At 35.3% G+C, this 19,063-nt stretch overlaps 1 protein-coding gene across 3 annotated transcripts in view; it reads left to right on the top strand.

Moving 5' to 3' along the window:
- The window catches only part of TRAPPC10 (trafficking protein particle complex 10), a 116,083-nt gene extending 97,664 nt beyond the window's left edge, over positions 1–18,419 (top strand). For all 3 annotated transcript variants that reach the window (XM_036744304.1, XM_036744303.1, XM_036744305.1), the window contains 3 exons: positions 2,633–2,810; positions 14,692–14,886; positions 16,217–18,419. In XM_036744304.1, the coding sequence (XP_036600199.1) occupies positions 2,633–2,810; positions 14,692–14,886; positions 16,217–16,455 (612 nt within the window). In that variant the 3' untranslated portion in view covers positions 16,456–18,419. The remainder of the gene's footprint in view (positions 1–2,632; positions 2,811–14,691; positions 14,887–16,216) is intronic.
- The last annotated feature ends 644 nt before the right edge of the window (positions 18,420–19,063 follow it).

Below are 19,063 nucleotides of genomic sequence, written 5' to 3'. Positions count from 1 at the left end.
CACTTTTTTAAAAATATTCTGGTTAGAATATAAATTTTTAAGTAAGCTATATCATTCTATATGCTATCTATATTACAAGCTTTATTCAGAAAGTACTATAAGACAAGCAGTAGTTATTTATGTTAACTTGGAATATATTATCATTGACTCTCTTTAAATTTCAGTTTCCAGACACTTTTCTTATAATACATCTAAATACTTTACAGTGATAGTCCAAACAATTAACCTTGGTTAGCTCCTGTTTATGTCAGTTAATTAAAGTATATTAAAAAACAGCCTTTACTGCTTCTTTGAAGAACTTTAATACTTTTTCTTTTTTAAATAAAATTTATGGATTAGATAGCCTTTGTTTTTACATCGCCTAAATTTTCCTCTGTCTCTCCTCCCAGAGATCCATGTAACAAAGAATTTTTTAAAAGAAAAAGAGGAAGAAGAGAAAAAGTCTTCATGATCAATCCATACATTGAAAGAAATAAGAAACTTTGTCATTTTCCACACTCGTAGACCTTCCCACCTCTGCAAAGGATTGAATAAATAACTTTTTCATATAAATATTGCAGATTCTTTTGTAGTTTAAAATGTGTGATTCTCAGAGACCAGAAAGAGCTTTTAAAATCATGAAGACTTTTTAAAATTTTTATGTTCAAAATCCAGGCTCTATTTAAAGTATTTGCAAATGTTATTTTATGAAGTCATTTACTCATAAGTGACTTAAGGCTGAACTTGCACTTGGTAGCTAAAATAATATTAAGGTTATTCATGATGGCTTTTCTTTGTAAAAAAGATTTAATAGGTTGAGTGATTAAGTATTACTTCATGATGCATACATATATACACTTATATGTGTGCATGTATATGTATATATGCTTATATGTGTAATATGTAATGCATGTGTGTATATACACATATATCTCTATTTATAGACACAAACTTGAATATATTTCCTGAAACAGAAAAGGAAAAAAATGAACACAAAGGAAAATGAAAATTTCCACAAAGTATAAGAACTTTAAATGTATTTCTTGCTCAAAGGAACAAGTAATAACAACATGTCATATTCATATAGGATTTACAAAATGTTCTAACATAACAAAGCAATGGCCAAAAGAGATGTAACTGAGCTCTATATGCATTCATTTTGTTTATTACTAATGTAGATCTATGCCAGTAAGAGCCAACTTTTCTAAACAATTCACCTACATATATATATATATACACACACACATACATACACACATATACACACATACACACACTCCATAGTAGCCTCATTTTTTTTACCTTATCTTCCAGTTGCCAAATAGCATGCTTTTAATGTGAGGAATTAAGTGTATAAATGTTACTATTACCAGATTTTCCTCTTCCCTCCCAAGATTCTTTCTCTCACTTTCCTCCTGAAGAGCCTACTTAATATTAGCTAATGAGTGAACTTAAACTATTGATAGTCATTCTTCAAGAAGAAAAATGCTTCAGAAACAGTAAAATTTGCTTGAGTTGTCGCAGTAGGTGAGCATCCATGTACATGTGAAGCAGAAAGTGGTATTGGAGAATTTTGAGTATGATTCACAACTTTAGTCTCAACAGATACTATTTAGATAATCCTAAGAGCTAGTACTTATTAAATAGTAAAATCACTTGATGAGAGAATAGCAATTTAGGCATATTCTCTTAATTTGTTAGTTTTAGGATCAGAGCTTCCTAGGCTGTCCTTATTTTGGCTTTATCTCTAATAGTGCTTTGAGAGCTTCATAGCATCCAAACTTTCTTTTCTTTCTCTTTAATTAGAAAGCATAAATTAGCTTCCAGATAACTTCCTAATAGGTTATCAAAGAGAGCATATTAATTACTTCCTTGCCATTCTTATCTCTGAATGTTCTTGACTTTAATTACCTTTCTTACATCCTATTTTTATATAAATTTTTCTTTCCTACGCAGTCTATCTATGTGTGCTTATTTTCAGGGAGCAAAAAATTCCTATCCTCATTGCCCCTTGCGTCCATATATAGGCAAAAGACTGTCTAAGTCCATGTGAAAAGCACTTTTTGTATTAGAAGAAAACTACCTTGGCAATCGAGTTACTCCTTCCTCCCCGCTTCCAAATGATTGAAACTAATTATCTTAGATTTGCCTATAAAAGCTGTGTATACATTGCTAAAAGATTAGGTTTTAGTTATCCTTATAAATCCTTATAAATTTTTTTAACCTGACTTGAGGCTTCTGGCAGGCTAATTTTCTTTCTTCAAAGGGCTTGTCAATTTTTTTCCTCTGAGCATACCTACCCCCAAAAGTGAATGTCAGAGGGTGAACCCATTATCACCTTAAACAAATTTTGATTGTCCTGTATTCTGAAAATGCTAATATATTAATCATATGTGAGAAGTTAATTTAGAACTGGTTCTTCAGTGGTAATGGTGTCATAAAGGTGTTTCATCTATAAGAAAAGACATGTAAAATAACTAGCCCCAAAGTGTTCATTTATTACTTTATAGCCTTGTTGGTGCTCCTTTTTACAAAAAATTTGCAGCATTCAGTAGTAGTACATAACTCATTATCCAGGTGGGCGTGTCTTAAGTATAAATCATTCTTGACAATAGCTAATTAATTTTCCTCTGTATCTTTCTCCCTTACCCAGACATTATATAATGTGAAAGCTGAGATATTCCCTCCTTTAGGAACAGAGTATTGTAAAACAGGTTCACTCTGTTCTTTGGAGGTGTCCATCACACGACTTTCTGACCTCTTGGAGGTGGATAAGGATGAGGCATTAACAGAATCCGATGACTATTGTACGACAAAACTTATGTATGAAGGTGAGTCTATAGACTATTTCTCATTGTAATATTGTGGATAATTAAATGGCCTACTTCATATTAGGATTTTATGAGGTAGTTTTGCTCTTACATATTACAAAGCTTGTGTCTTCTAACACTTAGAATGTTTTGATATCAAAATAATTTGCTTCCCTTTTAAATTGGAATGCACAGTTGCATTTCATTATATACTGAGGTCTTAAATAAACAAATTACTAAAATTCACTTGCAGATTTTGGATCCAGTCACTTTTTCCTTTTTTGTGCATGACTTATATTCTATTATATTCTTTCATTTTCAGCCATGGCCTCTCCTTTAAACTCCTGGTCTGCATTCTCAGTTTACCCACTGGATGTTTTCACTACCCCAGATTCATCATATCTAAAACTGAACTTCTCTTGACCCCGAATCCAGGTCACGTTCCTGGCTTCCCTGATTATTTTAGTCTTGCCTCTTCTTCAGCACATAGCTTCCATCTCTTCCATTAAACCTTCCATGATCAATGCCACTTAATGTGATCTTTCTGTCCTCTGCAGTCTTATTTCGCCTATAATGTTGATTTGGCAACTTGCCATACACTCTTTGTACATCATCGTGTACTTTTTTGAATCTTTTCATTTTTGAATTTAACTAGATTGTGTAAATAAGCTACATAGTCAAGGATTTTCTGCCACACTTTGTATCTCTCATAGTATCTTGTACAGATCAAGGGTCATAATCATAGATACTTGGTATCTATTAAATGAATTAATAGGACTCTGTATCACTTTCTAAGTGATTTCTTTCTACCTGTTTGCTCCGTTTTTTCTTGTGGACAAAAGTTTATCTGCCTTTTCTTTCCCGTGGCCTCTTCAAGATTATATCATTTCATTTGTGTACCTGTTCCCTGCAGTAATTCAGATTGCAATCTTTCATTTCCCTAGCAGATGCTAGTAACTGAAAAAAATTATCACCTATTACTGTAAGTGGTCTGGTAATGAACTTCCTGTGAGGTCTCAAAAGCTTGACCAGGGGAATACAAGCTCTGATAGATCCTACCAAAATGCAGATTTTACAAGTCATCACTTGATTGTGTGCCTTTCATCCAAAAGCTAACCCATCTAAATGTGGAGATCAGGTTTGCCACTAGATGATAAATTTTTTGGTCATTCTAACTCATAAAGAATATCTAATAGAGGCTACCTCCTCTACTCCTTTAAGATGGTGCATGTACAGAAGGTTGTACAAGGGCTCTCAGCTGTGGTTGTGGCTGCAACAGGAGGAACTATGTGAACATCCTATGCTGAACTGTAAAGGCTGAGTCTAAGAGAGGCTGAAGTTGGAAATCTTCTGAATTAGTTTTGGAATCTTAACTCAGGCATTGACATCTAAAGGTGCTATGTTTTCACCAGACTGCATGGTTTCACTCCCAACAGTGAGAACTTTTATTGTCTCAGAACTTTTCAGTCACTTTATGGAATCTAGATAGACTAACTCATACAACAATTGCAGTAGTGATTTGAAGATGGCCAAGTCTACAGACATGCTAGGGGCCTGGGTAAGTGAGGTGGTTCATCTTCTCTACTCTGTTAATGAAATTCAGAAATAACAAGTTGTAACTATTGCATCTAATTGAGAAAAGTACAGTTGAAGACTTTCTGCAGAAAAATGAGGCTAGAGAAATGCATCATGTCTCCCTTGAGGTAGATGATACATAAGCAGCTATGACATTTGAAGCAAAAAAAATTCTTTTTCTTCTGACTGACAAGGCTAAAATAGGAGGAGCACATGGTTAAACCAGTCATATTTCTTCATCTGGAGTTCTTGTGAAATTCAAGCAAGTTTGGTCTTTAAATTGTGAAAAATTCATGAAAGAGAATCCTCTTTGGAAGGGTATCAAAATTTTATTTTGTGTTTGATCTTTGTTCAAAGTCCTTAATTACAACTTTGGCTAAACTAAATGAAACTAGGCTAAAAAAAAAACCGTATTGTTTATTTTCTACTTTTTCCTGATATTTGGGGAAATGTTGGTTATTCAGACCTTTAAGAAAGTAGTAAAAGGATTGTTTATGGAAATAAAATTATCTCTATCTTTAAAATGCTATTAACGTTTCTTGGATAATATGTGCCAGGCATGTGGAAGATTGAATGTTTAGAGTGGAGTGATACACACCAGAGACTGGAATAAGGAAGACTCATCTTCCTGAGTTCAAATCTGGCCTCAGATACTTACTAGCCATGTGACCCTGGGCAAGTCACTGAATGCTGCCTCAGTTTCCTCATCTGTAAAATGAAATGGAGAAGGAAATGGCATACTACTCCAATATCTTTGCCAAGAAAACCCCATATAGGGGCAGCTAGGTGATGCATTGAATAGAGCACCGGCCCTGGAGTCAGGAGGACCTAAGTTCAAATCTGGCCTCAGACACTTGACACTTATTAGCTTTGTGACCTTGGGCAAGTCACTTAACCCTAATCGCCTTGCCTTCCCCCCCCTCCCCAAAAAAAAAGACAAAAAAAAACCCCATGTGGGGTCACAAAGAGTTGGACGCAACTGAACAGCAACGGCAAGCTCTATGCAAAGATTAACCCCCAAAGCAGTGGGTACGTATACATCTTCATGTGGATGTAGATGACCAAGTTTTTAGGATGAATCTATTTAACAGTTGAGCTGTTCTATAAGCTATTTGGGGCCAAATTAGTATTTTTTAATCAAGGCATTTTAGACCAAAACTTTCTAGATTGTTTGGGAATACTTTTTGAGAGAAGACTAATTTGGGCCAAAGGATATTAGAATGAGAGAATGGAAAAGTTTGTGAAAATTTGAAGAGAGATCAGGGTGTATGACTGGGCAGATCCAGATCCAGAAATAGTTTAGTTAGTTAATAAAAAAAAAACCTTTCCTCAGAGTTTACAAGAAATCTATACATGGAGCAATCAATTTTTTTTTTTAAATTTCATTATGCTTAAGTTGGGGGCAGTGGAGTGAATCAATTAAGTTACCTGTCCCATTTAAAAGTGTCAGGATCCTATTAACATGATAAGTAGGTGAAGATTTTTCTCTATTGAATCAATCGTAATCTTTAGATTAAGTTCAAAATAATCTTTGGCAAATGAAGATATTTTTGAAAACCATTGGATGAACTATATCATTGTTGCTTGGGTGTGTTCAGGTTGGCTGAGGAAACTTGGTAGATCTGTAAAATGGTGAGCCAGCTTAGAATTGAATTTTTAAAACATTGATTAGCTTAGGTGAAACTTTACTGTCAGGCTCCATAAGAAGGAATCTCTTGGGATAGAAGAGAGTGCCTTGGACTTGGTCTTCTCCCTCTCTACTTCTCAAGTGAATAAAAGAAAACCTTGTGAACTTTAGATGACCAGAAGATTTGGACTTTTCATTGGCATCCCAGAAGTGTCCCCAGAACAGAACTAGCTGGTGCCAGTATCTGAGGTAGGAGCCAAGGATAGATTGGATGTCATGTGGAAAAGTAGGTTCAAGGTTCTACAATACTACACCTAAGGGGAACACCTTAAGGCCTCCAGCAAAAGCATTTCCAAGAGCTATCCCTTTGACACAAAGTATCCCTTTGACACATAATCTTTAAGCTATGGCTTACTTTACATCGGACTCTGTATGTACTAGAGGGAAAAAGAAAATAGTGTGTCAGACCTTTGGGGGATATTTCATACCAGCTATAGCTCTCTGGTGAATATTTCTAAAAACTGTGGAGGAAAATGTCTACTAGAATCTAGAGGACACTATGTTATTTCTTAAAGCCCTCACTCAGAACCCCACAAATCTGAGCCTAGTCACTGAAAGAAAACATGGATATTAAATGAAAGAGGGCCGTTTAAGGCATTCTTGCATTCCCACCCTACTACCCAAAAGAAACATGTAATCAGAATATTTGACTTGCAGACACCTCATATAGCAGAAACACAAAAAGGTAAATAAATACAATTACCAAGGAAAATAAGTAATAAGTCAAATTACCCCATTGTTTGAAGTTTTGTTTTTCTAAAGAGAAAGGCTAACTTAGGGAGTATCAAGAGCTAAAACACTCAAGGGCATAAAGCTATAAACAGAATTTATTGAAAAAGGATTAGTGAAGATGGAGAAGCAGAACCTGGACCTAATCTACAACCCCCTCCAGGTGAACCAGTTCAGTTTTTTGTAAGACAAAATTGCAGAGTAGGAGGATACATAAATGGGGAGAGGAAGAGGCAGTGGTAAGAAGAGAATGGATGATATACCTGTGTCCTTATCAAATCCATGGGTGAACAATGAAACGATAGTAATTCCTGTAGTCTCAACAAGAAAAAAGGCCTGCAAGAGAATGGAAGTTGATAAGTAGAAAGTAGGGAGTCCCACTGAAGAGTGCTCCCATAGGGAAAGAGATACATGCCAAAATGGAGACTTGATGGTTTTAATGTGTTAATGATATATTTAATGTGACAGAATTTAGTATTTTGAGAGACTCTTATTTTTAGATAATGTTGTGCCTCTTCGGACAACATTTACCCCAGAAGAAGAGAAATGTGACTTCTTAGGTGGAGCTGGAATCCAGAAGATTATGTCAGTGGGGAAAGTACATAGATCTGGACATGAAAATTGATATGGCCAATGGGAAAGGGATTGATTATGGAGAAGTCAGAAGGTAGAATAGAAAAACACAATTTAAGACAATTTAATTTCTATCTTGAGTTGCTGTTTTTATCCCTCTTAACATCCTTCTTGAATTGATATTTTAAGAATGAGGCGTAACTGGAAAGGGTGGAGAGAATAGGCCAAGATATATAAAGGTGGTAACACTTTTCGTCTCATTTTAGTTGTGTCCAACTCTTTGTGATCCCTTTTGGGATTTTCTTTGCAATGATACTAAAATGGTTTGCTATTTTCTTCTCCAGCTCACTTTACAGATGAGGAAACTGAGGCTAACAGGGTTAAGTGACTTGCCCAGGGTCACACAGCTGGTAGGTGGCTGAGGCCAAACTTGAACTCAGGAAGATGAGTCTTCCTGACTCCAGGCCCCATGCACTATCCACTTCTCCACCTAACAGCCCCATATAACATAGAAATTGGTTATAAAACTGAACTCAAAATCTTGTCCTTAAAGAGTTTTAACTCCCTGGAGAACACAAAGATATTAAAGAAGCAATAAATAAGGACACAGGCCATGAATCCATTTAAATATCCGAATAGGCAACAGAGGAGAGTTCCTAAGACAAAATTTTTATTGACACCCTTCTGTTTTATCACCTATTTTTCCACTGTTCACTTCCCCTTCCCAGGTGAAAGAGAATAATGAGAACAAAACAAAGACATTCTTTTTTTGAGGGGGGAAGGCAGGGCAATTGGGGTTAAGTGACTTGCCCAAGATCACACAGCTAGTAAATGTGTCAAGTGTGTAAGTCCACATTTGAACTCAAGTCCTCCTGACTCCAGGGCCAGTGTTCTACTCACTGCGCCACCAAGCTGCCCCAAAACAAAGGGCACTTACAAAAAAAAAGAACAGAAGTTTGAGGGGCAGAAAAGAGGGGATTTGGGGACTGGCCATTTAAGTGACAGGAAGAGGAAAAAGGGAAAAATAGGAGAGAGATCACTAAATAAAACCCCCAAAAAATCAATAACTAAAAACAAGAATAAAGGTGAATAAACTGTGGAGAATAGCAAAAGAGCCATGGGAATAGGGTTGCATCAGTGTAATCAAAGTAAATTGTGTGGGCTAAGTCTTGATTTAAAAGAGGAAGGGGAAATTTTTTTAAATCTTTTTTAAAAGTAGTGGTAGAGGCAGAGGTGGAGGAAAATAAAAAACTCTCAAAACTTTAAATATGAATGGGTTACAACAAAACAAGAGTGCAGAAAACAAAAACTCCATGGTCTCTTGCTTATAAGAAACACACACTCAGAGAGAGGCTCAAATAACATTTTATTATGCATCAGATGAACCCACAAAAGCAGGAATTGCCATGCTGTCAGATAAAGCAAAAATTAAAATTCACAACATCAATAAACAGGGAAGCTATGCTTCAAGGAACCATAGAAAATAAGCCACAAACAGAATTAAACTCCAGTGGACCTAATGGCATAGCTAATTGTGTAATAGTTAATATCTATATGCTTTAAAGTTTGTAAAGTACTGTACATATAATAGCTCATTTGAAAAATTAACTGAATTACAAAGACAAAGTAACACACACACATAAATAATACTAAGAAACTTTATTAAGTTCCTTCCTCAGAGAAATCTAACAGAAACAAAAGGAAAATTATAGAACTGAACAAATTGCTGGAGAAATCATAGCTAAAAGATTTAGGGGGCCTTCTGATTTGGACTACTTAATAAAATACATATTTTTCCACACAATGTGGTACTTTTACAAAAGTAGACCACATACAGAGAAATTACAAATAAAACTTTAAAAAGCAGAAACATTAAATACATCCATCAAGGACCATAACACAAAAAATAATAATCATTTAAAGAAGCCCAAGCAAAAGATACAAATCTAAATGACAACTTCATAGTACAAAACTAAATAATAAGGAGGCGAAAAAACAAAATATAGACATAATAACTATATGAAAAATTGATAACATGACAACACATCAAAGTTTCTGGGAATGCAGCTAAAGCATTTCTTAGAGGAAAAAGTATATCTCCTTTTTTAATGCATTAACAAAATAGAGAATTAATGATCTGAATATGCAGTATTTAAAAAATGTCTTAAAGCAACCATTAAAACCAAAAAAAAAAAAACATAAAGGAAGAAATCTTGAAAATTATAAGAACCTACAGACAAATAGGAAACCATAATGCTATGAACTAATGAACTAAAAGATTCTTTAAAAACACTAAGCAGATTGATGAATATTTAGCCAACTTAATTTTAAAAAAAGAAGAGAGGCAATTCAAATTAATAAAATAAACAAGGTGAAGTCACAACAAATCCATAAGAAATAAAAATGATCAAATTAAGTCAGTGACGATTTATGAAGCATGTGCTCTGTGCTAAGTGCTGGTCAAAGAAAGGCAAAAACTGTCCCTGCCTCAAAGGAGCTCACAATCTAATGGGGGAGACAGTGTATAAACACACTATGTACAAACAAGTGCATGCAAGATAAATTGAAGGTAATCTCAAAGGGAAGACACTAAGATCAAGGAGGACTGACATCTAGACAGCCATATGCTAACAGAACTTAAAAATTCAAATGAATAGTGGATAATTTACAAAAATATAAAATGCCGAAATTAATATGAAACAAATAGAAATCTTAATCTCAAAAAAGGAAATTAAACTAGTTTAAAAGGAACTGCCAAAGAAAAAGTCATCTGCACGGATTTAACAATTTTAACAAACTTTTAATGGACAATGAATACCTATACTCCACAAATTATTCTCAAAATTGAGAAAGAAAGCACTGCAAAACTCCTATTACGAGGCAGTGCTGATATTTAAATTAGGGAAGGATAAAACAAGGAATACATTAGTTTATCCAAGAAATCCAGTATAATCTAGTTGGATTTATTTCAGAAATACAAAAAGAGTTCTGCGTTAGGAAAACAACGTAATAATAAAACCAAAACTACATGTTTGTCACCTCTCATTCATGCTTAAAAAATAAAACCTACCAAATATAGGCATAGTGGGATCTTTACAATATATAGGAGAATCCAAAACTGTTAAGCTACAGAGAACACAGTAGAAGTTTTCCTAATAAATATAGCAATCAAACAAGGCTGCCCTCTCTGATAGAGTTCTAGAAATCCTAGTAATGGTAAAGAGAAGAAAATTAAAGGCTTAAAAAGAAGGCAAAGAAGAAACAAAACTATCCCTATTTTGCTGCTGATACGGTTTACTTAGAAGATCTTAGGGAATCAGCAGAGAAACTGAGGCTGTTAGTAAAGTTGTAGTCTACAAAATAAACTCACAAAAGGGAGCATTATTCTATATAATAAAATCTAGGAGACAATAATAGGGAAATCCATTCAAAACCACTATGAAATGGATTTCCAACTCATATAGGTGTGTGATAAGTAATACAAGACCCCGACTCTCACTGATACTCTAGCAGTGAAATAGTAAGAGCCATAAATTAAACAATGACAAATATAAAAAGAGACATCCATAAGCTACCTCATTTAGCCTTAGGACTGCCCAAAAACACATTCAGAACCTGTGAACACTTTTTGTTCTAATCCTGCCAGAGCAGCAAAGGATGAAGCACTACAAACAGGAAAGCCTGTGGTGGGAAGTCCAGGGTAGTCCATATATCGCTCAGATTAAGGAAACTTCTAGGGAAACTTAAATTACGTTCTGCTCCTCCAGCTATGCCCCCCATTCCCACTGGTACTGGAGAGTCCAGTGACCTAGTTCTGTGTCCAATCCCACTTCTGACACCAATCAGTGTCAAGCAGACTGGAACCGTTCTCTAAACCATGGATGGCTAGAGCCAAACAAAGCAGGAGAGTCAGGAATCAAACAGAAGTTTAATTTCAGAGTGAAGAAAATGGCTTACAAACAAGGACACATGTGCCAGAGTCCTGCACCTAGTGGGGAGATCAGTATTTCTGCCTATGGCTATGCAGTGAGTTGTAGTCTTGACAATGAGGGGTAACAGGAACAATGTGACCGGTTTGATTGATAGCTGGGCTTCATGACAAAAACATGGCTGCTACAGGTGCTTGTCCAAGTGCAGAGACTACCTGATGGTGGTGTGAAACAGCTCTGGGATTTTGCTGGGGCTGAGATCATCTGGAAGGTGGACTCAAAAGTATTGTGTTGTACCAAGCTCAGGGCACAGCCTTGCTTGCAGGGACTTAGCTCTGGAAAACAAGGTATCTCTAATATTGACAATTAGAAGGAGCAAACAAAAACCATGCAGTACCATGATCCAGGACATCCGGCCACAGAACTGACCCAGAATGCTGAAGTCTGCCCCCTGTAAGAAAGTAGATGGCACCAAAAGAGGTAGAAGCCCTTATATAACAGAAACCCAAGAAAGTGAGGTCAGGAGTAAAAAAGGGCCTGACCATCCCAACAGAGAGTATGGGAAGAGTCTAAACCTGGCCTTGGTGCTAAATCTTAAGCTAAGAACTGAGGCTAAAGATGTGATAAAAGAGAAGTGACCAAACACTAGAGAAGTACTTTGGGCTAAGAATCATCCACTAGGAAAACCCAGAAGAGAATTAACCAAAACAACTTACAAGCTGAACCTCAGCGAAGAAAATTGCTTGGCCACAAAGATGATATGAGTGCCTGGAAGAAATAGAGCAAGAGATTATAAATTAAATAACAGCACTCTAGGAAAGGATTGCAAGGAGAATAAATAATTTAGAACAAAAGGTGGTAAACCTTGCCCAAGAAACAAGCTTCTTTTTAGAGGGCTTAAACAACAGTTAAACTCCATGAAACAATAAAATATATTTGAATAAAATCAAAGGATTGAAAAAATGGTAAGATATCCACTATCAAAAGTCAGTGACCTGGAAAATAAGTTAAGGGGAGAGAATTTAAGAATCACTGGACTCCTTCAAATCCATAACTAAACAATAATGATATTCAGCATTTATATAGCATATGCCACGCAGTGCTAACAAGCACTTTACAGTTATTTTCTTTTTGATCTTCACAACAACCTGTCTCAAATGAAATTTAACAAAGATAGACTGGGGCATGTTTTCTCCAAGCAAGATAACACTTTAACAAGGATGCTACCTGCCAGTAGAATGGGTCTAATGATTGCCTCAATGACCTAAAAGACCAAAAATTGAAGATAAAGCTCATTTTTATAAGCATAGAACAAAGGAGCATCACAGGGTAGGTGACGAAGAATTGCAATTGGTTACAAAGTTAGCAACATCATGGAGGTGAGTGCAACATGATTAGTTTCATTAAGGAAGGAGGTTTACACACGTATGGGACCTGGACCCACCCCTCTGTGTCTTAGAGGAATGCTGTATGGATTCATGGGACCCAGCTGCATCCCAAAGCTATTGGTAGTGGACCAGGGATGAACCACTTTTAATTGGCAAGGATGAGGCTAAGATGGGATGCAGTCAGCTTGTGTACTCTGGAGGACAACATGCATGTCAAGGAGTATCTCAGGAACTGAAGTTATAAAGGCTAACAGACTTATTGGAACAGAGCAGGTGGTGCTAGGATAGCAGTTCCCTTAGAATTAAAGTGTTTTATAAAAGTATTGAACTTCTAAACTTTAGCTTAGAGTTTTTCTTTAATTAAAAGTGATTGATAGGAAAACAACTATGGCATCTAACTTGTGAGAGAAAGACTGAACTTTTGAACTCATGAGCTTTTTTACTCAGAGACAAAGAGGCTCTGAGGTTTGTTACATGGACAACAATATGGTCACAGAATAATCAATTACAAAATGAAATAAAATACAGGATCAATAATTAATTTTTACAAACCCTGGGAGTTAGGTGCTATTATTACCCCATTTAACAGATGATGAAATTGAGGCAAATGGAAGTTAAATGATGAGTAGTTGAGGCCAGTGTTGAATTCAGGTTTTCTTGACTGCAGGCACAGAGCTCTATCTATTGTGCTCCCTAGCTGCTCCATAAAGTCTAGATACCATATTTCAGGGTATCAAAAGAAAACTGTCCAGATGTTTAGAACCACAGGGCAAAATGAAAATAGAAAGAATCTGCCAATCACCTCCTGAAAGAAACTCCAAAATGAAAATTCAGGAATATTATAACCAAAATTCAGAGCTTCCAGGTCAAAGGAAAAAAAAATACTGCCAACAGCCAGAGAGAGTTTAAGAGGGGGAGAAACCCTCAGACACTTAGGGTGGGACCTTAAGAGGATCACTCAACCTTCCTGGCTTTTGGTTACCTCTCCTGTAAAATAAGGGAATTGGACCAGATAGCCCCTGAGGTGCCTACAGCTCTGTAGCTAGATCTTAGAAGGTTTAGGATGTGCAGTAGTGAAATGAATATCTCTCCACTTTGAATTTGCTATTTCGCTGGTTTCTATTACAAGATGTCCCTCCCCATCGTACTGCTAACTCAAGCCTTGACTGACACTACCTCCTTCAGCCTCCTCTCCCCTCTGATTGGAAGCCGGAGGGTAAAATACCAAATTCTTTCCTGTTCCCTCCTTTACAGAAGGTTAGGAACTAGACTATCTGCTCATTCCACTATGCATCTGCTGCTCTACCTGGTTTCTGCTCAGTGGAACAAAATGACTGTGCTGGGTACCTGGCCATGCCCTGTCTCCACCTTGAGTGTTCTCTTTACACTCCTTCCCCCTTGCTTTCTTGCCTCCTTTTGTGTGTTATTTCCCCATTTAGGCTGTAAACTTCTTGTGGGCAAGGACTGTCTTTTTATTGTGTCCCCAGGGCTTAGCACATAACAGGTGCTTAATGAATGTTGATTGGATTGGAATATGAAATCTTGAGACTTTATAAGTATTGAAAAAGTTGAGAAATTAAATGATAAGCTGTCAAAGTATCTTCATTTTTAAATCATCAAACTTTTCACTAAATATACAGTAAAACTTAACACTTCTTAGGATAAGCTTCACGTGAGTTTATTAAGCACTAACTGTGTGAGAGGTACTGTAATAGGCGCTAAGGACAACAGACTAAATACAGTACAGTCCTTGCCATCTGGGAATTCACGTTCTACTACAACAGGTAATCAATTGTAAACAAGTAAATGCACGATAGTTTGAGAAAGGAGAAACCACTAACAAGTAATCAGGAAAGATGGCGCATGATATGAGCCTTGAAGAAAGCTGCGTTTTCCAATAGGTGGAGCTAAGGAATTTTGAACATGAAGGACAACCTGTATAAATACACAGGGGAGAGATTGGTTTATATAATAAAAAACTTTGGTTTTATAAACAATGAGCCTTTCCTTTTTTTTTCCAGTTGTGGACAATAGTAGTAATTGGGCAGTATGTGGGAAAAGTTCTGGAGTTATCTCAATGCCTGTGACAGCACGAGCAACTCATAAAGTCCATATGGAAGTGATGCCTCTCTTTGCTGGATATCTCCCCTTTCCTGATGTCAGATTGTTTAAATACCTCCCTCATCATTCTGCTCATTCCACACAACTTGATGCTGGTGAGAACTTTTTTTAATAGGGAAGACTCCATATTAGAGATTGTGTCATGATTTAAGTGTGGGAGATAAAATAAATTAGTGTTTTTAAGAACTTGTATGGATTAACAAATATTTAATGAGATTTCTGACATACTCTGAAGAAATTTTTAAAATATGATCTTTAATTTTTGTTTAAGGGAATATACACTTAAGTTTAATTTCTTATTTGAACACAGTAGCAAAAAAATGAAAGTTTACACTAACACTTCACACATTACCAAACATAAAAGAGATTAAAAAAACATCAACAGGAGAATGGAAAGACATAACTGTGGTTAGAGAAAGAAGGATATAATCTCTTGATGGTAGAAAATAAAAATGAACAGTTTTGATTACATAAAATTGAAAAATATTTAAATGAAAACAGTGAAGTTGAAATTAGAAGAGAAGCAACTCATGAGTTTTCACCACTCCACCATCTGATTAGCAAAGAAGAAAATAGTAATGTTGGAGAGATATGAAAAGACAAGCATATAAGTGTACTATTGGAGCTGTCCAGCCATTCCAGAGAACAAAGTTTGCAGTTATACTGAAAAAAGTCACTAAACTTTATACATACACCCTTTGACCCAGTGATACCACTACTTATCCTCAACAAGTTCTGTGACAGGAAAGGGCCCCCATGCATACCCAAAAAAATATAGCAGCACTTTTTATTCTAGCAAAGAACTATAAAGTAGGTACCCATCAATTGAGGAAACTTCTGAACAAACTGGCATATTAGTGTAATGGAGTGTTATTGCACTATTAAAATGACAAACATGGGAATTCAGAGAAGTTTGGGGAAGACTTATATGAACTGATGAAAAATGAAATTAGCAGAACCGAGAGAACACAATAATGTAATATAAACAATATTTAAAGACAAATGTAGCTATCAGTGTACCGATGGTGAAGAAAGAAATATATCCCATCTCTCCAAAGTGAAGGGTGGATTTTAGATGTGGAATGAAGCATACATTTTGGACATCTTTTTATTTTACTTTTCCTGATTTTGTTTGAAAGGAGCATTCTACTTCTCTGGTGGAGGGTTGGAACGTATTGGAAGGTGAAAATGATAAATCATCAATAAATTATAAAAAATGTCAAAAAAAATTTAAGTGAAAAAAAGATTTCTTTTCCCTTAAATACAATCTTGCTAGCTCTTCTGAGTTAATACTAAGAAATAGAATTAAAATACTGTTATACTTTGTAAATACTTAAGATTAAACTTATTCTTGTGAATATAATATTAAGAGCTCTATTTGAAGTGATTTGAGAATGGAAATGTAACTTTTTATTTTTTTTTCAGATAGCTGGATTGAAAACGATAATCTGTCAGTAGACAAGAATATGGATGATCAAACTGACAACAGTAGTCTAAAGAGCAAAAGCAGCTCCCATTCAGCAGCCAGTGTGGAACACAAAGGCTTGCCGATGCCCCGGTTACAACCATTTCCATCTGGTCAAGTCTTTAACTCAAGCACTGGCATGCAGATCCTGGTAATCCCTAGCAAGGATGACCACATTCTGGAAGTCAGTGTTACATGACGACTCCATGTGTATACCAAACAAATATTAGAAACTGGATATGAATGCACTTTAAAGGATCATAACCTGATTGTTCTTCATTGTAATATTCTGGCCCTAACTAGACTTGTGGTGACGCTACATTTGCCTACCATGGAAGCATTTGACAGTTGTACAGATTTCAATGTACAATGCAGCTTGTATCAAACAGTTTATAATGTTACTTTTAGAAAATGTTCTATGTGATGTGTATTATTTATGTCATTTACTCATCTCCCAATGTCCCTGCTATTGTGTTCCTACAGTGTCCTCCCAGATGTCCAACTTTCTTAACTTAGTCATATGCTGCTGATAAAATAAAAATGCTTGTAATTGGGCTATCTAAATCGAGCAGCCTTTTAGTCTGCAGATTCCTTTTTTGTATGTAAATCTGTCTTTCAGGTAAACATATAACAAAATCTTGTAATCCTTACTTGTTGGTTCGTGTGTGCCTTTTTGGTCGCACAGCTGCCCAATTTATGGACCAAGGTAGTTTCCTAAATCACCTAAGGAGAAAAATAAGATCTTTCACCCCATAGCATCTCTATGACCTTTTCTTAAAAAACACCCTTGTGGAGTGGAGGAATTAGAGGGGGGTGGGAGAATAACTTAACCCCTTCTGTGCCTTGGGATGTCTGAATTACAAGGATATTTAAGGTCCACTAGTGAAACTTTATCAGGTTTTTGAGCCATTTTAAAAGTACTTTTAAAAAGGTAGGCCTGGTCTTGAAAAATAAATTGGCATTTGACTAGTTATGAATACGTGTTTCTGAAACCTTTTTTCCACCCAGAATGTTGATGAAGAATCAGATCTTGGTTTTAGGTATATATTTGTTATATTTAATTGTCACAATTTTTGTTCTTTGGGATTATTTTGATTTGTGTTGGTTTCCTCCCAACTCTTAAACTCAATTAAAATTTTTACTTTACTTTTAATTAATTGTGGAGTATTTAACCATTTTTTCACATTGTAAGTATAGACATTAAGAAGTTTAACAATGGAGGTTATTACAGAGACTTAGTCTGTTTTTTCTTTGGTTATGGGAAAAAATTAAGATCCTGAAAGTAAATTTCTGATCAAGCAAACTGCAGTCATACCATACAAACTAACTATTTTGTTCTCATTTGTAAATTTACTTGTCTATATGGTTGGTTATTATTTTGGAAGGAAAAAGTCCAAACTAACTGAAATAATGTTTAAGTTACACCAAAAATCAAGAACAAAGTAAATATGTGTTAATTTTTATCGGTATCAAAGGTCAGAGCTTGTAAATAAGTGCTATATGTTTTAAATTTTTTCCAGCTCTCAAAAGCTATGTATTTTTGTACATATTAAGTACTCTCAAATTCACTGGGAATGCTTTTGGTTGGGATTTTATTTTAAAAATCCATGCAAATTGATAGTTAAAGCAGATGGTGGGGCCTCTTCTGAATAACCTCAAAGGTATGAGCCTTAAAAAGAGGAAAAAAAGAATCCTCATAGCTGCAACTGTTTCAACAGGTTGTTAGATACCTGACAAAAGCTGATTAGTATTCTTCAATGTAGGGAAGCACAGAAAAAATTATTATAAAATACCATCTTCGTTTTCAGTATTCTGTATGTTGTGTTGAAGTCATTCAAAGAAATAAAGGTGTGATTTTTTTTTCATGTTCTTCTCATTCGTATTTGACTGGAGTAGTATGCAGAGGTAATAAATATTTAGTTTGTTAATCTGCCCAAAAAAATTGTTCTTTGATTACATGCAACTTAAAACCATTAGTTTTAATCAGCCTTTTAGGAAGATAAAGTTTTAAAGTCTAATATTGTGTTTCCTTTCTCATAATTTCTCTTTATGGAAATTAGATAATTGCCCAACAAATAAATGACTTGTAGCTGACAGATGGATGAAATATGTAGCATTAACAAGAACTCCACTGAATAAAAACATCATTTACAACAGGAAAAAGTCAAGTGACATCTGTACTTCATTGTAGTGTGCATTCTTCTGTAAAAAAGTGTATTTTTACCCATATCAAATTTAGCATTAACCACTGTCTTCGAGGCCCCAAATACAATTAAAGCTTTATTTGTTGACATTTAGTTTTTACTGTCCAACTTTAACTCTTGAAGGGAAATCTTGAAAGAGCAGAATTAAGTAAAGAAAGCCAGATGTTGGTGTTTCTCAAAATTGTGTAAAAAAAAAAAACAAACAAACAAATTTGCCATATGTAACTACCCAAAAGTTTTTACTAGAATTTAACTTGCATGTGTTCTCTGCTTTGCTTTTAAAACAAAAGAATGTTTAAACATGCTGCTCAAAAATTCAGTGGTCACCATTTTAAATATAAACCATAAAGTCATCTACAAATATTTGAAATTATTATTGCTACTGAAAAGTGAGATTTAGGCTTAAGACAAACCTGGTTTTGTTGTAAAGATAGCAGCTATAGAGTGATTGTGATGTCAATCTTAAATTAACATACGTTATTTCAGATACCTGTTGAAAATGTCAGTAAGAATTTTTTTGTTATGATTTTGTTAATTTCAAAGAAAAAAAGTATCCTCTTCATTCATTTCCTCTCTAATATTGTTACATTTAGTGTGAAAATG

This window comes from Trichosurus vulpecula, chromosome 2, assembly GCF_011100635.1.
Source record: "Trichosurus vulpecula isolate mTriVul1 chromosome 2, mTriVul1.pri, whole genome shotgun sequence".
NCBI classification, from domain to species: domain Eukaryota; kingdom Metazoa; phylum Chordata; class Mammalia; order Diprotodontia; family Phalangeridae; genus Trichosurus; species Trichosurus vulpecula.
The sequence above is the reverse complement of the archived record's forward strand: the minus strand, read 5'-3'. Positions and strand labels throughout refer to the sequence as shown.